The sequence below is a fragment of the Colius striatus genome, chromosome 27, assembly GCF_028858725.1.
Source record: "Colius striatus isolate bColStr4 chromosome 27, bColStr4.1.hap1, whole genome shotgun sequence".
In the NCBI taxonomy this organism is placed as follows: domain Eukaryota; kingdom Metazoa; phylum Chordata; class Aves; order Coliiformes; family Coliidae; genus Colius; species Colius striatus.
In genome coordinates, this window is record NC_084785.1 from 2,020,590 (window position 1) to 2,045,069 (window position 24,480).

Here is a 24,480-nt window from a genome sequence, read left to right on the forward strand (position 1 = left end):
GGGGCTGGGTGAGCTCTGCAGGACCCTTGCAGCCCCCACCATGCTGGGATGCTGTGAAGTGGGCAGATAAAGAGGGCAGTGTAGCAGGGTGCACATGTTGCCTCTTGCCAGTCTGGAACAGTGTGGTGACTTGCTTCTTGCATGTCTGTGTGTCCCAGAAAACACTTTGAGATCAGCACAAGTCCCCAAACTCGTTTGCACCTGGGAATCATCGACTGGCAGCATTTAGCAGCTTGCACAGAGTGGCCTCCTGACAAATGTGCCTTTCCCAGAGGGAGGCAATGCTGGGACCCTCCCTTGCTTTATCAGTGATGTGCAGAAGGAGCTCTGGGAGCCCCTCCCTGGGTGGGAGTGAGAGCAAGGCACTGCCAGAGAGATTAGAGCAGGACTCTGAGCACAGCCAGGAGGCAGAGCAGGATCACTGAACCTCTGACTGCAGCCCTTGAATTTCAGCCTCTGGTTTGGCAGAACCTTCCCTTTGCTGCTGTCTGAGCCACAGCTGCAGTGCAATGGGCTTGGGCAGGTCCAGGCTTCTTATGGTGAAAGGACTGGGACATTCACTCGGTGGCAGTCACGCTTTGTGGGACAAGGCTGTGAATAGGGGCAGAGGAAGCCACTATGAGGGGAAATTTGGATGGTCAACAGACAGAAGCATAGTCTGATGCTCTGTGCTATGGGTTTGGGGCTTTTTTTTACTTTAGAAGCTCTTGGAGCACTTTGCAAAATCCAGATGTGAGGTTTCTCCCTCGGGGAAGTGCTGGAAGCAGCCTCCTGACCCTTCACAGCCTGAATGTCCACAGCTCGTGGCACATGGCACCTGCCTGTGGGATTTAGCAGCCATGTAGGAGTGCCAGAGGCACGCAGTGGCAAGAGAGAGGTGGGTTATTTTCTCCCTTGGAATAGTTCCTTCCAGGAAAATTGCTGGGAAGGCAAAGGAGAATGGAAAGAAGCACAACAAACTGCAGAGAAAGGACGAGAAGCAGTCTGTGTGCATCCTGGGCACGTGGATAGCGAGTGGTGTGTGTGTGTACACAGATCCTGGGCGTGCAGCTGCCATCCACGTTGGATGCTCTGTGCTCATCAGTGGATGGCAACAGTGCAATGTGTGTGTGTGTCTGTGTCAGGCAGGTTGGTGTTGTGCTGACTGGGGGTGTGTGTGTGTGTGTGTGTGTGTGCTCATCTACCTGTGTCCATGGGGGCTCTGCATTTCTTGCTGTCACTGCTCCCTTTGGCTGAAATTCAGGAGCTGGCAGTGACCCAATCTGTGCTTCAGTCCCCTGGCCAGTCTGCTGTTGCCTTAATCCCTTTGACACCGCAAAGCAGAACGAGCTGTGGTGAGTGGATACCCCCTGAGTGTGAGGCACACAGTCCCCCCTCCCCACACACACACACACACAGAGGCATCAGCAGGGCAACACCAACCACAGAGCTCTTTGCTCCACTCCTATCCCTTGAGCTGAGCCATCCCCTCACCCCTGGCTGCACGTTTCGTCTGGCTGCTGCTGTCTGGTGCCCTGCATCTCTGAGAAGCGCATGCTGAGCAGCAGGGAGCAGCAGGGCAGTGCCTCTCGAAGCACCCCAAGCCTCAGCACCTTCCTCCAAGCCCTCAGCACCCAGAGGGACCCGCGAGCCCTCTCCTCCGTGGCGGGTGTTACCTGTGAAGCGCCAGGCTCCCGGGCACGGCTCTGGGGCTGCTTTTGCTCTGCTGTTCTGAGGTGGTACCTGCAGCTCTGACCCTCTCCCTGCACTTGGCAGCAATCATCTGCTTTCCGGAGGCGGCTGGGTATTAAATATCCTGTCTGACACAGTAATGGAGAGAAAATGAACCAATTCCATTAGCGGCTGGCGATCCCTGCAGGGGCTGCGCTGGAGCGAGCAGGGAGCCTGTATTTTTAGCTAGAATGCAATGTAACTTACTGGCTCTCTCAAAGCTGGGGAGTAGATAACCAAGGAGGGAGAGAGGGGACACCAGGCTCAGGTTTCAGCCGAAGTGCCGGGCTATGGCAGCACGAAAGGGCAGGTCCGGTCCAGACGTGGCTGTGAGTATACAATGCAGTTGTCCTTCGTGCCCACAGACGCCTCTGCTTTGCTTTTCCACTTGCTTTCTGCCTGTGGTCTCTGCTGCTGGGTGTGCTGGGGCTTCAGGGGGCCCCTTTGCCGCTGGAGCCTGTGGAGTTTCACCATCTGAAGCCTCGCAGCTCGGGGTGTGTGTGTGTGCCATGGGTGGGAGCAGCCTGGCCCCGCGCTCTGCCTTTCCCAGGGCTTCGCTGCGGTTGCTGTGTCGGCGGCGTAGCTGAGGTGCTGCCCTGCCATTGATCCACACCTGAGATGCAGAGGCTTCCTGCAGGCTCTGGAGGTGGAAAAGCTCTTTGCATTCAAACCTGTTGCTGGGAGCAGTCAGCGTTTCCTCGCTGGACCCCAGAGAGGTGCAAACGTGCCTCTCTGAGCCAGTGCTGCCTTCTGCTTCTTAGAGCGGATCTACCAGCAGAGCCCTGAGGTGTCTGTGGGCTCACAGCCCTCCCCAGGCAGCTCTGCAGTGAATCTGGGGGCTCTCCTCTGAGGTGGGAGCCAGCAGAGCCAGCTGGCACGGGAGGCCATGCCCACGCTCAGCACGTGCTCCCCCGGCACGCGGAGCCCGTGGTGCTGGGCAGGGCTGAGCTGCTGCTGCCCTCCAGCTCCTCCTGTCTCCATGGGCTGCCCCATGGCACCAGGCACTGCTGCCAGAGCCCAGGCTGGCTTCTGCAGGGGAGTAGAAGGACGTGGCCCACGTTTGTCTGGGGTAGGAGGGGTGGGCTGGGGGAGGCAGTTACAGGGGAGTAGATGGCAGGTGAGTTGTGCTGCTGCAAAGTCCAACTGCTGAGCGGCTGTGGATGCACAGAGAAGGGAAGAGAGGAGCCCTGAACCCATGTGGTGCATCATCCTGCCTGTCCCCAGTGATGTCCTCTGTGGCTGTGCTGCTTCCAGCTTCGGTCCAGGAGCTTCCTGATGCTGGGAGCTGCTCCACAGCCAGGCTGTGGGCACCAGAGAGTGGCTGGGGAAGGCAGGGTGTAGGGTTTTGTAGCACAGGGTCGGTCTAAATGTGAGTGGGTTCTGATTTTCTGTTGGAGATGAAGGCAGAGGAGTGTGCTCTGCAGCCTTGCCATGGATGTCTCAGCTCTTTGCTTCAGAGAGCCAGGCAGGCACCAGCTCATAGTCACTCAAGGTCCCAACCTCACAGAGCCACGTCACTGCCATTTCCACGCCGTTGCTCTCCAGCTTCTGATGAGCCATTCCATAGTGTTCCTTTGCTGCCTTATGCTGCTAAACAGTATTGCTCAAACCATTCCTGTGCCTTGCCTGGGGTGGGGGCTGTGTTTTAATGGTGCAGGGGGGCACTCCCTGCCTTGCTTCTGTTGGAAGAGCTGCCACTTTGCTGGCTGTGGGGTCATCGTCCCTGGTGCCAACGCTGGAAGCCTCCACCGTGGCTACCCAGTTTCTGGAGGATAGCATGGGTGGGCTCAGCACAGCTGCAGTCTGAGCCTCAGCCATCGCTGCAGGAGGCACAGAGGTGTTTCCCAGGCCAAGGCAGGCTGCTGTGGTTGCAGGAGTCCTCTCAGAACTTCCTCCCTACCCTACCCACAGTGCTGGGACAAGCTGCAGACCTCGCCTGGCTCTCGTGCCCCATCATCTGGATGCTCTTTAAGCCCAGGTCTCAGCCCTGATTCTCTCAGTCTGATTTGGGGCACCTCAGTCTGTCCCAGCATTTCCCACCATGACCTGCCCAGGCTTTGCCTTTTCTCTGTGGTTTCTGTGGTCTCTGCAGCCGAGTGAGGAGCCGTCCCTGTGCTGCTGCTGGGGGAGAACAGAGCACTCAGAGTCTCATGCTTTTCCTTTCTTTTCCCCTAAGGCTGATGCTGCAACCAGCTTCTTGAGAGCTGCAAGATCTGGGAATCTGGACAAAGCCTTGGATCACCTGAGGAATGGGGTAGATATAAACACCTGTAACCAGGTAGGTGAAACCCACTGGGCTTCTGGTGCCATGTGTGAAAATGTGCTTCCCCCAGCCCAGTGACAGTCACTGCACCCCTTCCTTGCACTGCTGTGTAGGATAGAGGCAGAAAGGCTCCCCAGGGCTGCTGATGTGAGAGCTCCTAACCAGAAATGAGCTCAGGGGAGAGGCCACAATGGGCAGAACACAGCATGAGAGCAGCTCCTTGCTGAGGAGAAAACAGGTCCTGTGCTGGGAGAGAAAATGTCTGTCCAGGAGGCAGATCTGGACCAGTTGTCTTTGGGGCAGGGAGGGCAGGAATAGCTATAAAGGTCTGAGGAGCCTGGCAGTACTGGCTGCAGCGTGGCAAAGGGCATTAACAGGTGAGCAGAGAGGGAGATCTGAGACTCCTTTAGGGTCACAAGCAACTGGGACAGCTTGAAGGAGCTCAGCTGCTTATCAAAGGGCAGAGCTGTGAAGAGTATAGCACAGTGGCTGGGGTACTGCAGGAATCACTTGCCTGCAATGCTCAGGCTTTCAGATTCCCAGAAGCTGCAGCTTAAGAGGAGCAAGGGCATGTTTGCAGAGCAAACTTGATGGTTTGGGCTGTGTTGGGCAGGTGAAGCCCTTCCTAGCCCAGAGCAGAGACAGGTCTGCCATGGGAAATGAGAACTGCAGGCACAGAGGAATTGTTTGCACGTAATCAACAGAACATTTTGTGTCTGTGCAGCTGCCAAATGCAAGTGGCTCAGCCTGAACCGGGGAAGGTGCTGTAGGGAGAGGCTCAGGGGACTTGGGCTGAGCAGGGGGGGCAGGCTGCAGTGCCAGCTGCTTCCCAGAGCAGCAGGGATGATGCTGGCGAGGCTGACTCAGCAGGTAGCACAAACATGGAGTCACCTGGTTCAGTGTCAAGTCCCCAAACCAAGCGTGGTCAGACCTACTGATTTATGCACTGGGGCCAGTGCAGCTCCTGCAGACAGGTTCCCCCAAGAAATGGCACCTCTTCTCTTCTCTTCTCTTCTCTTCTCTTCTCTTCTCTTCTCTTCTCTTCTCTTCTCTTCTCTTCTCTTCTCTTCTCTTCTCTTCTCTTCTCTTCTCTTCTCTTCTCTTCTCCTCTCCTCTCCTCTCCTCTCCTCTCCTCTCCTCTCCTCTCCTCTCCTCTCCTCTCCTCTCCTCTCCTCTCCTCTCCTCTCCTCTTCCTCTCTTGACTGGTGGTACTGTGCAGGGGTTCAGCACACTGCAGCTTGCAGCCTCCTCTCTGTGATCCTGGGTGAGGTGTGGGGAATGCTCAGGAGATGCTCATTTTGCTCATCACTGTGTTGTCTGGATCACCTCAAAGTCTTCTGTCCTGGGGCTGTGTGGGGACAAATGGGATCTACATCAAAGGAACCTTGGAGGGAGAAGAAGTAGAAAGTGTTCCATTTCAGAGTCCTTTGAAAATGAGCTTTCCCGTGGGGTCCTGGGTTAGAGGCTTTGACCTCATAGTCATTTTGGAGATGTACAGAGGGTTTGGAGAGAGGAAAGGCCACGTGACACGCTCCCAGCACTAGGCTGCAGGACTTGGCTTGTCCTCTGCACTGAGCAGATCCCATGTTTGCACCTGGCAGGCTCCCCCAGGCTGCTGTGCTTCATGTCAGAGTCATTAAACCCACTGCTGCTCCCTTAGTCTCTGATGGGGGAGCAGAAGCCCCTGTAACTGAGTCACAGCACTGGGCCAATCACTGGAAGCAGTCACACTGCTCCTGCTTCAAAATGAGCAGAGACAAATGGGTGCTTAATGCACCCACTGCTCTGGGAAAGCAACTCACGAGGAGCAGGGAGATCCTGCTGCCCCTCTCCAGGAGATGCTGCTGGGTGTGGAACCTTTGTGTATGCCCTGTGTGAGCCTGGCAGGGAAAAATCCTCTTTCTTTGCCTGTTCACAAGTGGCTCAGAGAATTCCCTCCTGCCAGTTTCTGTGGGTGTCTGGAGGAGGGGGATTTGGCCATGCTGAGATGGGAGACTCCACAAGCAGAGTGTGCCATGGATGTTCACTCATTTCTGATGACAAGCTTAGAAGCAGAGGGAGGATTTGCATGTGCACTGCTCCTGTCCTGCTGTGGTGCAGAGGAAAGTGTGGTTCTGGAGAGAGCTGTGCAAGGAATTGAAAAGAGAGGCCCAGCCACAAGCTACAGGTGATGCCTTTGAACTTCTTCCTCATCCACAGAGATGGTCACTCATCAGCTGTCTCCACTGACCATCTGTGAGCCCTGTTTCCAGCCAGATTGCTGGTGCTGGTGAGGGATATAAGACCTTGCTGTGGAGCACTTGGCTACAGCAGGATGAGGCACTTGCTCCAGTGACATCTTTGCTCTCGTTCCTGCCATCTCCCTGGGGTTAGATGGCACTTTGGGGTTTCCTTCTGAGGAATATCAGACCTGTGGGAAAGGTCCAACCTCACATGTCCTGTATAGAATAAAGAGGGATATATGTGGTCAGACCTATCCCACAGGCCCTGTATTCTTACTCAAGTGCAGAGACCTTGACATGCCATCTGATCTTCATCCTGCCGGTTCCATCCCCTTCATTGCTGCCATCTGCATCACCACCATCCACCTCGCTCGTGTTTCCAGTTCCTGCACGCTCCCACCTCATCCCTGAGGAGCTGGAGGCCTGAGGATGAGTGCTGCCAGGACCCTCAGCAGCAGGGAACAGGAGATAGTCCCTGATGGGATGGGCAGTCCCAGTCCTGATGGGCAATCCAGGCAGAGCCCTGCTTTGGCACAGCCTGGGTGCAAAGGCTGTGTCTGTGGCATCAACAGCCACCCCCTGGGCTTTCTGGGAAGCAGCACTTAGCCAGGGCAATGCAGCACCTCTCCAATTAAGCACATCCTGAGGTGGTTTTGGCTCAGATGAGCTGTCAAGCCAAAGCAAACGTGCAAAGCAGCCTGTGTTGTTCCTGGAGCAGAGAATATCGATGGGCCGCTGGGAAACCATCTTCTGCAAACACTGCAAGGCCAGAGGATAATGATTCCTCCCAGGCTCTCAGAAGGTCATTTGTGAACCCTGTGCATGACAGGGTGTCTGTGCTGAGGAGAGCAGCTCAGCATCTGTGCTCCCGTGCTCTGCACCTTTGCTGTGAGCGTGGGGGCAAAGGGCTTGTGTGTGGCCGTGTATCCAGCCTGTGAGCTCATGGAGGTGACAGTGCCCATCTGGGTGGGATTCTGAGGTGTGTTGTAGCCCAAGGAGCTGCACTTGACCAGTGTAGCCAAACCTGGCTGGGGAGTGTTTCCTCTTGGTGGCCCTGTTCTGCCCCATCCCGAAGCAGCTCCGTCCTCTGTGCTCGAGGCTCTGGGAGCCTTTGGGGATGTGCTGAGGAAGCCTGTGGATTTTTTAGGCTTTTTGCTCTTTGTGCTGTGATCAGAGTTGAGCAAAAGAACGTGTGACTCTCTGACTGGGATTCTGGATAGCTGGAGAGGGTGGGAAACCTTTTGTTTCCAGCATGATAACACTTCTGAAGCTGTTCTAAGTTTAACTGGAGTGTTGAGGGCTGGAACTAGAACTTCCATGGACATTTTCTGCTCCTTTACCTATATTCAAGTGTGTGTGGGGGGGAAGCAATTCTGTGGAAGTGACCTTCCAGTACTCTACAGGAGCTGAAACAGATGGCTGGGAGGTGGGGTACTGTGTGCTCCCAGGGAGCTGGCATCTCTCTGGCACATGACAGCCTTGTGTGGGGGGGAGTAAACACAGTGCATCCACCTGGGAGGAGTGAGGGGCAAGGGAAGCTGCACTGATGAGGGGGAAAAGGTGACACCTGAAGTTGCCTGCAAGTGTTTAACCTCTTTGCCTTTTGTTCACATCTGGGAAGCAGAAGACAGTGTCACAAGTAGTGTAACAGGAGCTGTCTTAGCAGCCTTCAGGCTGAGTCCCTCTGACAGACCAGAGATGCTACAAGGGCACTGGCCAGCCCTTTCCTCCTAGTGCTCAGGCTCCATGTGCAGACAAAAGGTGACCTAAATTAGGGAACAGGCAGAGATCTTCCTGAGAAGTTGCTTCGGTCGTTTGGGAGCTGACTGGAGCAGGTAGAGCCCAGCAGTGGCACGCTCAGCTCTTTCTCTGCAGCTAAACACTGAGAGAGCAAAGCCAACCCTGTGCTGAGCATGGGCTGTGGCTGGGCAATCTGCAAAGCCAGCAAGAAGCCAGATGCTGGACTGGCTGCTGCTTGATAAAGTCGTTGTCCCAGGCAGAGCTTCTCACTGCCCTTCTGTCCAAATGTGAAACGTTGAGGTTTGTGTATCCACTTACACAGCAGCTCTGCTGCATCCTCGCTCTGAGCCACACACAAAGCTCAGCTCTGTGCTTCAGATCTGACTGTGGCCATGGGCACCCCACAGAAAGTCACCTGAGTGAGGACAGGAGTGGATGCCAGGGACGTGTCATGGGCAGAGAGGACTGAAACGACGCCTGTGGTGCCCAGCACACTCACACTGAGCTGTGGAACCATCTGTCCGTAGGAAATCAGTTACAGGGGCTGCATGTTTTGCTCATGGAGAAGCCTCCAGTGTTAGTCAGCAGCTCAGCATTCAGCTGCCTGCAGTTGCCCTGTCAGCCTGGGGCAGTGAGGGCAGGGCTTGAGGGCAAGACAGTGGCTCCTGCTCACTGCAGCATGGGCCAAGAGCCCACAGACATGTCTGCATGGGAGCAAGGGGTTCCCCAGAGAGCCCCAGATCCTGCAGGTGGCTAATGCCCCTCTCTCCACTTTGCTGCCTCCAGAATGGGCTGAATGCCTTGCACCTTGCCTCCAAGGAGGGCCATGTGAAAATGGTGGTGGAGCTGCTGCACAAGGAGATCGTGTTGGAGACAACGACCAAGGTGAGGACATGGGAGTCCTGTGACGTGAGTCACAGCTCTGCACCCTGCCACTGCTGCCAGACACACCAGCAGGAGCTGAGCAGTGAATCACACTGTTTGCTCTCAGCCCCTGTGCTGATGGCAGTGCTGCTGGGTTGGAGCGGGGCCCAAGCCCTGATTTGAGCCCAGATGAAGCTGTGCTGGGCCCCTCCAGGTGAGTGAGGGGTTCCTATCCCTCATGGGAGCCACTGTGAGCTCAAGAGGGGAGTAACAGCAAATGCTAGTGCTGTGTTTAGCCACAGCTCCTCCTGCCACTGGCTGCTGGCTCAGGTCAGCCCTCGCTGCCCCAGGGCAACTCCTTTGTGCTGCAGCACCCAGATGCCCTTGGTACCGCTGTGGAAAGCCTGGAGAGCTCTGGTGTTCCTTAACTCCCAGATCCTCTCCTTGCACCAGCACAGCAGGCTGTGAATCCTGCTCAGTGACAAGCAAGACCTCAGCAGGAGCAAGCATGGCTGGCAAATGAGCTGCCTCTGAGGGACTGTGTGCACAGGAGGGGGCTGGCAGGGCCCGGGGTGCAGAGCAGAGGCTGGCATTCTGCCACACCACCCAAAGGCACAAGTCTCAAGAGCCTGTGTCTGCATTTTCCAGCCTGTTTATCATCCCTCAGCTCTGCTGGGATGCCTTGGCTACCAGGGCACACGCTGCAGTTTTGCCTGAAGACTGCCAGCTCAGCTCCCCCCTCCTCCCTCCCCTCCTCGTCTCGGTGCTGGAGAGACACAGAGCCTGTCAGTGCATACAGTTTTGCTGCCAGTAGCTTCATGGGAAAGATGAAATCACTCTCTTCCCTGGCCAGCAAACGTGAAGGGGAGCTGCCTGCTCTGTAGCAGGGATGGGGATGGAGCAAGAGCTGCACGGCCCCACGAGCTTCTCCTGGGCGGCTGCTCCGTTGACACGTGTGGCAGCGCGTGTCAGGCTCATCCTTCTCCAGCATCCTGGGCTGCTCCAGCCCCTGAGCGCTGCCCTGTGGTGTCTTTCAGAAAGGAAACACAGCTCTGCACATTGCAGCCCTGGCTGGGCAGCAGGACGTGGTCCGGGAGCTGGTGAACTACGGGGCCAACGTCAATGCGCAGTCGCAGGTAGAGTGCCCTGGGCTGGGGTGGCACGAAGGTGGGCACTGTGCCTGGCATGGGCACCTCATCAGCCTTTTACAGTTCTTCTCTGGCCCTCTTCAAGGGCAAGGACTGCCTTGCCAGGCTCCTGAAAGAAGATGGGAGTGTGAGTAGTGAAGAGGGAGTCCTGAAGGATATGGGGAGGCCACCATGGTCTGAGGGAGCCCTGACCATGGGCATCCTGACCACGTTCTGGCAGGACTCATAGCTGATGCCTCCCTGAGGTCTCCTGCAACACTCTGCTTCCTTCGTTCTGCCTCCCTTGGGCCTGGTTGGGCTGCAAGCCCTTCAGCTTCTGCCTGATGGGAGGAATGTCCCTGGAGCAAGGCAGAGTAGTAGCAGTGAGTGGAAGGCAGCGTGCCCTGGGTTGACTGTTGTGAAGCATCCCCTGGTTCTTTCTGGGTGCCAGCAGCCTTGGGCTCCAGCTCTCTGCCACTGCTCCACTGTTGCCAGTTTCCCCCTTTCCCCCCCCCACAGTGTGTAAATGGTTTTATAGCATCACAGAATCGTTTGGGTTGGAAAAGCCCTTTAAACTTGTGGAGTCCCAACCCTCCCCTCGCCCTGCCAAGCCCAGCACTAACCCCTGGCCCTCAGCACCTCAGCTCCATGGCTTTGGGATCCCTCCAGGGCTGGGCACTGCCCCAGCTCCCCGGGCAGCCCGTGCCAGTGCCCCAGTTCAGCGAGCCAAGGCGGATGGGTGTCGGTGGGGTGTAGTTCTGCAAGGAGCTGGAGAAACTCAAGGAAGAGCTGCGTTGATGTGCATGGCCCTGTGTTTGCAGAAAGGCTTCACCCCCCTCTACATGGCAGCGCAGGAAAACCACCTGGAAGTCGTGAAGTTCTTACTGGAAAACGGAGCCAACCAGAACGTGGCCACAGAGGTGAGATCAGGGCAGGACCTTCGGGTCCCGCTTGTCGGGGCTGCTCTTGGCTGTTCCAGGCTCCTCGGTCTCTCCCTTTCTCACCTGCCCGTTCTTGGCAGGATGGTTTCACTCCCCTGGCCGTGGCTCTGCAGCAGGGCCACGAGAACGTGGTGGCTCACCTCATCAACTATGGGACGAAGGGCAAGGTGCGCCTGCCCGCGCTGCACATTGCGGCTCGCAACGACGACACGCGCACGGCCGCCGTGCTGCTGCAGAACGACCCCAACGCCGACGTGCTCTCCAAGGTCTGGGCTTCTCACTGCCTGTCCTCTGCAGGCTCTCCCGCCTTCCCAGGGAGAACAGCAGCTTGGTGTGCTGCATGTGTCCGTCCTTTCATCGGGGAGCGTGTGTCTGGCTGGGCTGATCCTCCTTTCTTTTTCCCCTAGACTGGATTTACCCCCTTGCACATTGCAGCACACTACGAGAATCTCAGTGTGGCCCAACTGCTGCTGAACCGTGGGGCCAGTGTCAACTTCACACCCCAGGTGAGTTGCAGCAGCAGCTGCCAGGGGATGCCGGTGAGGTGGGGCCATGCAGGAGGTAGCACACTGATGTCTGTCCATGGAATTGCCATTAAGAACCAGGGTGGGCCTTTTCCACTTTGTCTCCCCTCTTTTGGGTGCAGCTCTGCATCCCTGGAAGCTCTTTGGGACATTGTGTGTGAGGGAAATCTCAGCATGGTGGGGGCTGGAAGGGTCCTGCAGAGCTCACCCAGCGCCAGCCCCTGCTACAGCAGCTTCCCCTCGCTCAGGGGCACAGGAACGTGGCCAGGTGGGGTTGGAAGGAGAAGGAGCCTCCACTCCCTCCCTGGGCAGCCTGGGCCAGGGCTCCCTCACCTCAGCACCAAAGGACTTGCTCCTCCTGGGCCAGGGGCACTGCCTATGTGCCAGCTTATGTCCATCACCCCTTGTCCTGCCACTGGCCACCACACAACAAACCCTGGCCCCATCCTCCTGACACCCACCCTTTAGGGATTAATCAGCATTGATTAGGTATTTACAAGCATTGGAAGCTGGTGCTGTCAGTGCAGGGCAGAGCTCTTTGCAGCTCCTGTCCATGGCCTTTAGCTGCAGGCAGGGGCATGTGCTCACCCTCTCTCCCAAACCCGTGAGACAAACGGTTCCCCTGCAGCAGCCCAGGGCAGGGATTTAGCTCTCTGTCCTTTGTTTGCCCCAATGCCTCTTGCAGCCCTGTGTGGGGAAGAGAAAGGGTTTTTGCCTCTAACAGACTGTTCCTTCCATCAGAATGGGATCACTCCCCTGCACATAGCCTCCCGCCGGGGCAACATCATCATGGTGCGGCTGCTGCTGGACCGTGGGGCCCAGATTGAGACCAGGACCAAGGTAAGAGCTGCTGCTGGATCACCAGCAAGCCCAGGGCTGGCTCCCTCCCCCAGCTCCCTGCCTCCAAGGAGCTTACGCTGTGAACATCTTGCTGGGTGTGTTAAGGGAGGTCTCTGGTGCACTAAGGCAGTGGAGCAGGGGTGTTGCTGGTGATGCTGTGGGGCTGCAGTGAGTGTGCTCTGGGGGCTCAGGGCAGGCTCAGTTTTGCCTTGCTTGGCAAACAAGTCCAAAGTCCCTGTTGCCCCTCTGCCTAAGGGAAGCCCTCCTGGCCCTTGCCTGTGCTGAGCCCTTCAGCCCTTCTCTCTGTCTGCAGGATGAGCTGACCCCTCTGCACTGCGCAGCTCGCAATGGACACGTGCGAATTGCAGAGATCCTGCTGGACCATGGAGCTCCCATTCAAGCCAAAACCAAGGTACCCATGGGGTTGTGCTTGGTGCCACGTCCCAGGGCAGCAGAGGCAGGTAACAAGCTGTGCACAGCTGCCAGATGCCACCCGTGGCAGGGCTGGGGCTGAGTGTTTGGGTAAGGAGCTCCCTGACTTGGCCCTAGCTGGGTGCCTTTTCCCGAGGGCTGCACTCTCAGGAAGCCAGAGAGGCCAGGGCAGGGCCACCAAGATGCTCAGGGGACTGGAGCATCTTCCTTCTGAGGAAAGGCTGTGGGACCTGGGGCTGTTTAGTCTGGAGGAGGCTGAGGGGGGAGCTCATTAATATTTATAAGTTGTTAAATGTTGGGTGTTGGGGCAGCACTTTGTTCTGTGGTATCCAGCAACAGGACAGGGGGTGGTGGGATGCAGCTGGAGCACAAACAGTTCCACTGAAACATAAGAAAAAGCTATTTCAGTGTGAGCTGAGGGAGCCCTGGCCCAGGCTGCCCAGGGAGGGTGTGGAGGCTCCTTCCCTGGAGGTCTTCAAGACCCTCCTGGACGCGTTCCCGTGTGACCTCACCTAGGTGGGAGCTGCTTCTGCAGGGGGGTTGTGCTGGATGAGCTCTGCAGGTCCCTCCCACCCCCCACCCCGCTGTGAGTCTCTCTTCAGAGAGACCAGCTCTGAGAAGAGGGGGCTGTCTGGGGAAGGCTGCCCCGTGTCAGCAGCTGCTGGGGGCCGGGGGGTGTGTGTGGGGTCGGGGGGCTGCACGGTGCCGGTCGCAGCCCCGGCTGAGGCCCCGCTCCGCGGCCGCAGAACGGGCTGTCGCCGATGCACATGGCAGCGCAGGGCGACCACCTGGACTGTGTGCGGCTGCTGCTGCAGTACAGCGCCCACATCGACGACATCACCCTGGACCACCTCACGCCCCTGCACGTGGCCGCCCACTGCGGCCACCACCGCGTGGCCAAGCTGCTGGTGGAGAAAGGGGCCAAGCCCAACTCCCGAGCCCTGGTGAGCCAGGAGGGGTTGGGCAGAGGGCTGAGGGGAGGAGGGAAAGGGTTCCTCGGGAATCACCAGCCCGTGTGTCCGTCTGCAGAACGGCTTCACGCCCCTGCACATCGCCTGCAAGAAGAACCACATCCGGGTGATGGAGCTGCTGCTGAAGACGGGGGCCTCCATCGATGCTGTCACTGAGGTAGGTGGGATGATGGCACCTCACTGCCAGAGGGACACTGAGGGGCTGGAGCGTGGCCAGAGCTGGGGAAGGGGCTGGAGGACAGGGGTGATGGGGAGGGGCTGAGGGAATGGGGGTGTTGAGCCTGGAGGAGGCTGAGGGGAGACAGGAGCACTCTCTGCAGCTCCCTGACAGGAGGCTGCAATGAGCTGGCGGTCAGTCTCTGCTCCCAAGTGACAGGACAAGAGCAAACAACCTCAAGTTGCTCCAGGGGAGGTTGAGGCTGGAGCTGAGGCAGAGCTGTTTCCCTGAGAGGGGTGTCAGCCCCTGTGCCAGGCTGCCCAGGGAGCTGGGGCAGTGCCCAGCCCTGGAGGGATCCCAGAGCCGTGGAGCTGAGGTGCTGAGGCTGAGGGTCAGTGCTGGGCTGGGCAGGGTGAGGGCAGGGCTGGGACTGCAGCAGCTTCAAGGGCTTTTCCAACCAGAATGATTCCATGATTCAATGTCCCTGTTGCCTCTGCCGGTCCCCAGGCAGCATCTTCACTGTGACTTAGAGCTCTGCAGCCCTCGGGGTGTGCAGAGCCTGGCAGCATCTCCCCACAGCCTGCTCCCTAGAGAGCAGGGGCACTGCAGGGAAGGCAGCAGCTCTCTGTCTTCTGGAAGAGATGTTGGCTAGGCCATCAACCCCTCCTCTTCTCTCCACAGTCTGGCCTGACCCCCCTGCATGTGGCTGCCTTCATGGGGCACCTGCCCATCGTCAAGACCCTGCTGCAGCGCGGAGCCTCTCCCAACGTGTCCAACGTGGTGAGTCTCCCCCTGCCTGGGACTGTAGGAGCTCAGTGTGGTGGGGTCCAGTGGGAGGTGGGGATTGCCCGAGTCCTGCTGTCCTGAGCAGTCCCTGGTGCTGGCAGGAGGAACTGGCAGGGACTAGAAAAGGCTGTTGGTACTGCTGTCCTGTGCTCAGACCAGAGGAAGGGCTGCAGGAGGGTATATCCCTTCCTACATCCTCACCACTTTGTCCTGTCCTTGATGCAGAAGGTGGAGACGCCCCTACACATGGCAGCCAGAGCTGGGCACACAGATGTGGCAAAGTACCTGCTGCAGAACAAAGCCAAAGCCAACGCCAAGGCCAAGGTGGGTACAGAGAGCCTGCGTGACGGTCCAGCTCTGGGAACCTCGCTTGGTCCCGCTCTCATCAGCCCAGAGCCCAGCCTGCCAGGGGCTGTGCAACAGCAGGAAAGGGTCCAGGAGCCCCTTTGGCATGGCAAAGCAAGAGCCTGGTCCAGATCTGCCCAAACAGCTTCTGTGGCTCCCTTGCAGGATGACCAGACCCCTCTGCACTGTGCCGCGCGCATCGGCCACACCGGCATGGTCAGGCTGCTGCTGGAGAACAACGCCAACCCCAACCTGGCCACCACAGCTGGGCACACGCCTCTGCACATCACTGCCAAAGAGGGACACGTGGACACGGCCCTGGCACTGCTGGACAAAGGGGCCTCACAGACCTGCATGACCAAGGTGGGCTGCTGCCATCCCTGCGGGCGCCGGCCGAGCCGAGGCTGGGCGTGCTGGTTGGCACAGTGTCCCTGTCACAGGAGGGACAGCCTCCTCCCGTGCTGCAGCACGTGCCAGTGCTCTGCTCCTCGTCCCTGTGCACCCTGTGATGGGCTGCCTTTCTCCTCAGAAAGGATTCACCCCTCTCCACGTTGCAGCCAAGTACGGGAAGGTGGATGTGGCGGAGCTGCTGCTGGCACGTGACGCTCATCCCAATGCAGCGGGGAAGGTGAGTGGTGCTCCCTTGGCAGGGAGAGGAGTGCTGTGGTAGGGGGAGAGAGGCTCTGGCTCACCTGTCTGTGCCCTCTCCCCCTCCCCAGAACGGCCTGACCCCGCTGCACGTGGCTGTGCACCACAACAACCTGGAGATCGTCAAGCTGCTGCTTCCCAAGGGCAGCTCCCCGCACAGCTCAGCCTGGGTAAGGCTGGACCGGGCTATCCCTGGGCGTGTGTCCTGTGCCCAGTGCTTGCCAGCTTAAGGCCAGCATTGCCCCTCAACCCTCACCCCCCCAGGGAGTGTACAAGGGACTGATCACCACCAGCCACTCTCCACGCCGGCCCCTTGCAGCAGCAGCACACGGGTGGGCTGAGCTGGGCTGTGTCGTGTTCCAGCAGCCAGACTGTGTCAGGGGTAGTCCCTGCTGGTCGTGGCTGGTGCCTGGGGATGTGTTTCCATGGCAAACCCTGCAGAGCAGCGCTGCACTCTGGCAGTTTGGGAAACCACACACCGGTGTTTGCATGCAGCTGCGAAGCAGCGAGGCAGAAAACCCACGAGCTGCTGAGAATCCCCCTGCCTCAGGTGGGGAACATCTCCCCAGAAAGCAGCCCAGCAGCCTGGCTTTCCACACTGCTGGCACAAGCTGCATCCTCACGTCAGGCTGCTGGTGCCAGCCCTCCCCATCTGGCACTGCCCCTGTGCAGACTTGCTGGGCAGGCACTGGGAACAGTGGGTGCCAGTTTCCAGTTGGTCTGTGCTTTGCTCCTGCAGCGTGGCACCAAAGGCACAGCTCAAGGCTCTGCTTAGTCCCGTGTGTTCTGAGTTGTGCTCCACACACCTCAGCCAAACAACTCCAGGGGGCTGGGTATTGCTGTAGAAATCCACATGTGGGAAACTCCAGGACAGTTGATAACAAACCTGAAGCAGTTGGTCTTTGAAGCTCCCCTGTGCTGACTTGGCTGCCAGAGTGGGATTTGGGCTAGTTGCTGTCTCTGGAGTGGATGGGGAAGGGCAGCTCTGGCCTGGAGAGCCAAGGTGGCACCTTGTGTCCCTGCTGGGCTGGGGCTGGGCACTGCCATGAGCCCCTGTCTCCCCACAGAACGGGTACACCCCCCTGCACATTGCTGCCAAGCAGAACCAGCTGGAGGTGGCCAGCAGCCTGCTGCAGTACGGGGCTTCGGCCAACGCCGAGTCGGTGCAGGGAGTCACCCCCCTACACCTGGCTGCCCAGGAGGGCCACGCTGACATGGTGGCACTGCTCTTCTCCAAGCAAGCCAACGGCAACCTAGGCAACAAGGTCAGTTGTCCCAGGGAGTAGCTGACAAGCTGTGCCAGCCCAGGCGCCCCCTGCATTCGGGCAGCGGGACACTGGGTTGGGCAGTTTGCCAGGCTGGAGACCTGACTTCTCCTGGTAGAGCTGCAGTGGTGGCATTGCCACTGTGCTGAGAGCTCCTCCTCTGTTTGCAGAGTGGCCTGACTCCTCTCCACCTCGTAGCCCAAGAGGGGCATGTGCTGGTTGCTGACGTTCTGGTGAAACATGGGGTCACGGTGGATGCAACAACCAGGGTAAAGCAGCGCATTGGCCACGGCTGTGGAGAGAAACCTGTGTGGGAACCAGCCCCAGCCCTGCTCCACAAGGAGCTTTTCCTCTTTGTGCAAGAGTCTCTCTTGCTCTCTGTGCCCTGGGGACTCTTTCTCATCCCCACCTCCCTGGAGGGATGATTCTTACCTGCTCCCGAGGCTCACCCCTGTGCCCTCTGCCCTGGTTCTGGGCTCTCAGGCAGCACGTGTGCCACATCCTTTCTGCAGGAGAGCTTGCCCATGGGATGAGCATACCCAAGCCAGAAGGGCAGGAGACACCGCTGAGGGCAGCTTGAGACCTGATCTTGTCTTTCAGATGGGCTACACCCCTCTGCATGTGGCCAGCCACTACGGGAACATCAAGCTGGTGAAGTTTTTGCTGCAGCACCAGGCTGATGTCAATGCCAAGACTAAGGTACTGACATGTCCGTGCTCCAAGGACCCCTCTGCCCTGGGCAACAGCATGCAGGCTGATGGTGGAGGCTTAGCCTCCCTCCCTGCTTTCACCTTCCCCGCCACATTGCCCCAAGCCCTCCTGTCTCCATGGCTGGGAGCTGCTGTAGTCTGGCTCCACGTGCTGGGGTTTGCAGAGCCCTTTGCTTACCCCAGAAAGGAGGGAACTACCCTCCTGCTCCAGGCACGAAGCACAGTGTGAAGCCTGGGGGTGTTTCTGGGGCAGCAGACTCCCAGAACTGACAGCAGGACCCTCTGTGCTCCCCTGCAGCTGGGCTACACCCCCCTGCACCAGGCAGCTCAGCAGGGCCACACAGACATCGTCACGCTGCTGCTCAAGCACGGTGCCTCTCCCAACGAGATCAGCACAGTGAGTATGGCGCTCACACACACCTCCCTGCCCCCTGGGTACCCTCCTGGGCTTCCCTGTGACTGCTGCTTGACCTGCCCCTTCCTCCTCCCCTGCCCAGAATGGCACCACTGCCCTGGCCATCGCCAGGAGGCTCGGCTACATCTCTGTCACCGACGTGCTCAAGATCGTCACCGAGGAAACCGACATCCCGGTGAGGGCCTGGGGGCAGGAGCCTGTGCAGGAGGAGGGGGCAACAGAGCTGGGTGTGAGGAGGGGGCTGCAGAGGGGGCAGCCCTCACTGTGCCCCTCTGACTCGGCTCTGCTCCCGCAGGCAGTGGGTGACAAGCACCGCATGAGCTTCCCAGAGACCGTGGATGAGATTCTGGATGTGTCAGAAGATGAAGGTGAGGGGCTGGGGCTGGGTCACACCAGCCCAGAGCTCTGCCAGCTGGGACAGCTTGGTGGGCAGCAGGCTCAGGGCTGGGCGCTGGCGTTGCTGCCAGCTGGGGCTGGGGAACCACGTGGCCCCACCAGTGTGGAGAGGATGAGGGAAGCCCACCAGGCTCCTGGGGTGGCGCCTCCTGGCTTGGGTGCTTCCTAGGCTGTGCAAGAGGGATGTACCTGGACCTCTCCACGGCCCCAAGCCCCAGGGGCAGCCCTCGGGCACACACAGCCCCTCACTCTGCCCTGTCCCACGGAGCGGTTAACGGCTCCCAGCCTGGCTGCAGCTGCTCCTCTCCTGCTCCCTCCCACCAAGACCTCACCTTTGCCTCTTCTTACTTTGCAGGCACTGCTCATGTCACAGTAATGGGTATGAACCGTGTCCCCCCTGCCCCAGCTCAACGGCCCATTCCACCCCATGGCCACTAACCATCCGCACGCCCCACGTCCATCCTGCTGCTGAGCCTTGCTGCTGGGCTGGTGCTGTGCACCACAGGCCCTGCCATCCTGCCCTGCCCATCTGTGTCCGTGCTGCTTGCTGTGGTGTGACTGCATGAATGGGGGCTGTTGCCCCACTCAGGGGGAGCCCTGGCTGCTGCTCAGCCCCAGGCTCTGGCTCCTGGTAGGCAGAGGAGCCTGGTTCTGTGACAAACCCCACTGTGACAACCAGCCCGTGCCATGCTGGCTGGGGCAGAGAGGAGCCTGAGTGCTGGAGCGTCTCTGTGCTTCTACAGTTCTCTTTCCCATCACTGGAGCTCTCTCCCTGCTTTGGGAGGTGCTGGACTCTCTCCCATGGGGCACTGGCAAGAGCCCAACCCCGGTGAACCCCTTAGCAGGCGTTAACTGAGCACACAGGCAGTGCTGGCTGGGCTTGTGCCCCTGAGGAGGGTGTGTGGGTACACTCACACCGTTAGAGCATCCTTCCTGTGTCCCCACTGCTGTCTGCACTCCTGTCCCCAGCATCCAAGGGCACAGGGTCTTTCACAGGCTCTGCTCTGTGCTTGGTGCTGTGGGAAGGGGATTGGCCAGTAGCTGAGCATCCTGACAGCCACACCAGCTCCTGTCCCGCTGACCTGCAGCACGGGCCGTGCCCCTGCCAGCAGACTCCATCTGGCAGGGGGCAAAGCTGCCCCGTGTCTAGCTGAGACCCAGGGGACGAGTGTGTGTGACCAGCAGCAGGAGCAGAGATGGGCTCAGGAGGGACAGGAGTAAGGGCTGTGTGTCTGTGCTGCCTTGTCCTTCTGCCTCTCTGCATGCTGAGCCAGCTCTCGCTTTCAGAGGACGAGCTGATGGCACCAAAGGCCAGGACACCTGAACCCAGGGACCAGGAGGGCAAGAGGGAGGTGACCTCGTGGTTCGTGACCACAACGACACTGGAGCAAACGTAAGAGGCACTGGATGGTGGGAAGGGAGTGGGTATGGGGCATGGGAGCAGCCTGGTGCTGGGCAGAGGTGCCAGTGGGGCAGGAACAGCTTTGGACAAGGGATGGACCCCTGAGCCCCCATGGGCTAGCACAGCAGGCAATACTAGTGTCCAGTAGCCCTGGCACTCGCTGGGGATGGCCAGGGGCTGAGGGGCCCAGGCTTGCCATGAAGTGGTTGTCACTGCCTTCTCCTGCCAGGGTGGAGTCTCCAGCTGTCCTGCAGGTCCCCTGCATCCCCCCTGAGACTGTGGTGACCAGAGCAGAGGACACTGAGCAGGCGGGACCTGGGGAGACAGAAGCTGAGCAAGTCAGCCTGCTGCATGCACCCTCCGTGTCCCCACAGGAGGTGAGCATGAGACAAAGCCTGCCATGGGCTCCCCAGACAGCCCCTGCTGGGGGCAGCCCCCCATCACCACAGAGCCGAGATGTGGGGTGGGTGGTGGGGTTGGACTGGGAGGGATGGGGTTGGAGTGGGAGGGACAGGGTTGGACTGGGAGGAATGGGGTTGGACTGGGAGGGATGAGGTTGGATTGGGAGGGACAAGGTTGGATTGGGAGGGACGAGGTTGGATTGGGAGGGACAAGGTTGGATTGGGAGGGATGAGGTTGGATTGGGAGGGATGGGGTTGTACTGGGAGAGTTGTGAGGCTGTGGAGGTGCAGGCAGGAAAAAAACCAGGACCCTGTGCCCATGGGGGCTCTTCCCTGCCTTACACAGCCCTCCAAGGAGTTCGATGAGGACTCCCTGATCCCCAGCAGCCCGGCCACCGAGACCTCGGATAACATCAGCCCCGTGGCCAGCCCCGTGCACACAGGGTGAGTGCACAGACACACACACACACACACACAGAGCTGGCAGCCCCCTCACCCCGCTGTGCCCACCGCAGGTTCCTGGTGAGCTTCATGGTGGATGCCCGTGGCGGGTCGATGCGGGGCAGCCGGCACCACGGGCTGCGTGTGGTGGTCCCAGCACGTGCCTGCGCCGCTCCCACCCGCATCACCTGCCGCCTGGTGAAGCCGCAGAAGCTGCCCGCGCCCCCGCCGCTGGCCGAGGAGGAAGGGCTGGCCAGCAGGATCATCGCCCTGGGGCCTGCTGGGGCACAGTTCCTCAGGTGAGCCCGGCTGGGAAGGGATGGGATGGGATGGGATGGGATGGGATGGGATGGGATGGGATGGGATGGGGTGGGAAGGGATGGGATGGGGATGGGGATGGGGATGGGGATGGGATGGGATGGGATGGGGATGGGATGGGAAGGGATGGGGATGGGGATGGGATGGGAAGGGATGGGGATGGGGATGGGGATGGGGATGGGATGGGATGGGATGGGATGGGATGGGATGGGGATGGGATGGGAAGGGATGGGGATGGGGATGGGATGGGATGGGGATGGGGATGGGGATGGGATGGGATGGGATGGGATGGGATGGGATGGGATGGGATGGGGGACATTGAGGGAAGGGGGTCTGTTGGCTGGAGCAAGAGCTCTACATATCGCTGGGGGGCTGGGGCAGGAGAGGTCCCAGCTCTGGCAAGGCACAGTGTGTTGAGGGAAGGGGCTGGAGGATAAGGGTGATGGGGAGGGGCTGAGGGAATGGGGATGTTTAGCATGGAGAAGAGGAGGCTGGAGGGAGACAGGAGCACTCTCTGCAGCTCCCTGAGAGGAGCCTGTGGCCAGGGAGAGATCAGTCTCTGCTCCTAAGTGACAGCACAAGAGGGAACTGGCTCAGGTTGCCCCAGGGGAGGTTGAGGTTGGAGCTGAGGCAGAGCTGTTTCCCTGAGAGGGGTGTCAGCCCTGTGCCAGGCTGCCCAGGGAGCTGGGGGAGTGCCCAGCCTTGGAGGGATCCCAAAGATGTGGAGCTGAGGTGCTGAGGGCTGTGGGTCAGTGCTGGGCTGGGCAGGGTGAGAACAGGGCTGGGACTCCAGCAGCTTCAAAGGCTTTTCCAGCCCAAATGTTTCAGTGATTCAGTGTTTCTGGAGTGGGTCCTTCCAGCACAACACAGCAGTGGGTGTGCTGGAGCAGAAGCAGTGCTGCTGGGCACAGAGCCGCCTGTCCCAGGGGGCTGTGAGCAGTCTGGGGTGTCTGCTGCCTGATATGGCAGCACCCGTGTGCAATCACCCATCCCCTGCCCCCTGCAGCCCCGTCATCGTGGAGATCCCCCACTTTGCCTCGTCTGGGCGCGGGGACCGGGAGCTGGTGGTTCTGCGCAGCGAGAACGGCTCGGTCTGGAAGGAGCATCGCAACCGCTACGAGGAGAGTTACATGGACCAGCTGCTCAATGGCATGGACGAGGGTGAGCAGGCAGAGCCCAGCCTGGCTGCGGGTGGGTTTGGCAGCATGAGGTGGGGGTCTGATGAGCTCAAAGGGCTTTTCCCAGCCCAAGTGCGGCGGGGCTGAGTGTGGCGTGGCCGGTGCGGCTCAGAGAAGGGGGTGGCTGGCGGCCGTGGGCTCAGCGAGTGGGGGTTGATACGGCCCTGCTGCCTCAGCAGAGCTGGAGAGCCTGGAGGAGCTGGAGAAGAAGAGAGTGTGCCGCATCATCACCACCGACTTCCCCCTCTACTTCGTGGTGATGTCCCGGATTTGCCAGGACTGCGACTTGATCGGCCCCGAGGGCGGCTGCTTGAAAAGCACCCTGGTGCCCATGGTCCAGGCCACCTTCCCCGACACCGCCGTCACCAAGAGAGTGAGGCTGGCCCTGCAGGTGAGCCCCACAGAGCCTTTCTTGCCCCCTCCCCACTGCCCAAATCCCATCCCAGGGGGAAGCCAGCCAGCCCTGACGCCCACCCTTGTCGCTGCCCGCAGGCGCAGCCCGTGCCCGACGAGCTGGTGACGAAGCTGCTGGGGAACCAGGCGACCTTCAGCCCCATCGTCACGGTGGAGCCGCGCCGGAGGAAGTTTCACCGGCCCATCGGGCTCCGCATCCCGCTGCCACCGTCCTGGAAGGACAACCCCCGGGACAGCGGCGAGGGGGACACCACCAGCCTGCGCCTGCTCTGCAGCGTCATCGGTGAGGACGCCAAGCCCCGCGGTGCAGGCTCGGCATGCTTTGTGCCACATCACTGGGATGCAGCTCCCCTGGGAGTTCAGGACGAGTCACAAGTGGTGGAGAGGGCGAATGTTCCTTGGGGGATGTGGTTGGGAAAGGAGCTTGCTCAGCTTTGCTTTGTGCTGCAGGAGGGACAGCTCAAGCCCAGTGGGAAGATATAACAGGCACCACGAAGCTGGTCTATGAAAAGGAGTGTGCTAACTTTACCACCAATGTGTCTGCCAGGTGAGTGTGTGCTGCTCCTCAGGCCCTCTCAGGGTGCAGCCTGTGTCAGGAGGAGCCCCCCACCCCCATGCCCATTGTGGTCCTGTCCCATTCCCACGTGCAGAGCAGTTGCCTCCAGCTTTGAGACCCCCACGCTGCCTCAGAAACCCTCCTGCCAGCTGGGCGTGCAGAGGGAGGGGGATGGATTCCCATCACGGCTGGGTCTGCTCCCGTGGACCCTTTGGGGTGCAGTTTGCTGTCTGAGGGTGAGAGATGGGCAGCTCTCCTGGTGCCCTGGTGGAGCCAGCCCTCGCAACACCCCAACCCAACCCTCTCACAGGTTCTGGCTGGCTGACTGCCCACGCACAGCCGAGGCCGTGCACTTCGCCACCATGCTGTACAAGGAGCTGACAGCCGTGCCCTACATGGCCAAGTTCGTGGTGTTTGCCAAGATGAACGACGGCCGGGAAGGCCGCCTGCGCTGCTACTGCATGACTGACGACAAGGTCGACAAGACTCTAGAGCAGCACGAGAACTTCACTGAAGTGGCCCGCAGCAGGGACATTGAGGTTTGTCTCCAGGGCCAGCGGAGGTGGTCTGGCCCTGGCCCTGAGCCCAGGGAGTTGATCTGAGGTTTGCTGGGGGAGGAGAAGCAGCTCTGTGCAGGGTCTGAGCCTGTTTGCTCCCTGGCAGGTGGTGGAAGGGATGCCTTTGCACGTCGAGCTCTCAGGGAACCTGGTGCCTGTCAAGAAGGCGACTCAGCCCCGCAGCTTCCTCTTCCAATCCTTCCGGGAGAATCGTCTCGCCATCCCCATCAAGGTAAGGGCAGGCTGCAGGGCTGGGCTGCAGCTGAGGGCCCTCTGCTCGCCCTCTGCTCGCCCTCTGCCAGGCCACCCAACCGTGCTCTCGGTGCCCAGGTGCGGGACAGCAGCCGGGAAGCCAGCGGCTCCCTCTCCTTCCTGCGCAAGGCCATGAAATACGAGGACCTGCAGCACGTGCTGTGCCACCTGAACATCAGCATCCCACCCTGCACCAAGGTGAGTGCCCGGGGGGCTGCCACTCTGGGAGGGGGCAGCGGGGGGCTCATCCCTGCCCCAGCTCTCAGCTTTTCCTCCCTCGGCTGCTCTGCGTGGCTGCTGCGGGGCTGAGGGAGGAGCGGTGGGGCCAGGGCTGAGCTGCTGCTCTCTTTCCAAGCTGGTGACCCTGTGCTTTGTCCCCACTGTCCCAGGAGAGCGGCAGCGAGGAGCGCAGGAGGACGCTGACGCCGCTGTCTCTGAGGGAGCGATACAGCATCCTGGGAGAGACCAGTTTTGGTAGGCAAGCCTGCTGGCACTGTCCCAGCCTGCTCACCACCTGCACTTGGGGTGCCCAAGCCCGGTGGAAAGGCTGAGCTGACCCTGTCATACTCATACTGGTGGCAGCTTGCCTTGACTTGATCCTGCAA

At 59.8% G+C, this 24,480-nt stretch overlaps 1 protein-coding gene across 1 annotated transcript in view; it reads left to right on the forward strand.

Annotated features, from left to right (window-relative positions):
* Positions 1–775: 775 nt before the first annotated feature.
* The window catches only part of ANK1 (ankyrin 1), a 33,298-nt gene continuing 9,593 nt past the window's right edge, over positions 776–24,480 (forward strand). Inside the window, 35 exon segments of the mRNA XM_062015972.1 lie at positions 776–877; positions 3,887–3,988; positions 8,722–8,820; positions 9,837–9,935; positions 10,748–10,846; positions 10,948–11,133; positions 11,275–11,373; positions 12,133–12,231; positions 12,545–12,643; positions 13,410–13,607; positions 13,693–13,791; positions 14,473–14,571; positions 14,803–14,901; positions 15,088–15,285; positions 15,452–15,550; positions 15,642–15,740; positions 16,638–16,835; positions 17,006–17,104; positions 17,436–17,534; positions 17,844–17,942; positions 18,043–18,135; positions 18,256–18,328; positions 18,712–18,735; positions 19,644–19,749; positions 19,988–20,135; positions 20,506–20,603; positions 20,675–20,899; positions 21,925–22,079; positions 22,276–22,487; positions 22,589–22,793; positions 22,961–23,057; positions 23,377–23,605; positions 23,730–23,855; positions 23,954–24,073; positions 24,265–24,349. Coding sequence (XP_061871956.1) covers positions 791–877; positions 3,887–3,988; positions 8,722–8,820; positions 9,837–9,935; positions 10,748–10,846; positions 10,948–11,133; positions 11,275–11,373; positions 12,133–12,231; positions 12,545–12,643; positions 13,410–13,607; positions 13,693–13,791; positions 14,473–14,571; positions 14,803–14,901; positions 15,088–15,285; positions 15,452–15,550; positions 15,642–15,740; positions 16,638–16,835; positions 17,006–17,104; positions 17,436–17,534; positions 17,844–17,942; positions 18,043–18,135; positions 18,256–18,328; positions 18,712–18,735; positions 19,644–19,749; positions 19,988–20,135; positions 20,506–20,603; positions 20,675–20,899; positions 21,925–22,079; positions 22,276–22,487; positions 22,589–22,793; positions 22,961–23,057; positions 23,377–23,605; positions 23,730–23,855; positions 23,954–24,073; positions 24,265–24,349 — 4,351 coding nt within the window. The 5' untranslated portion in view covers positions 776–790.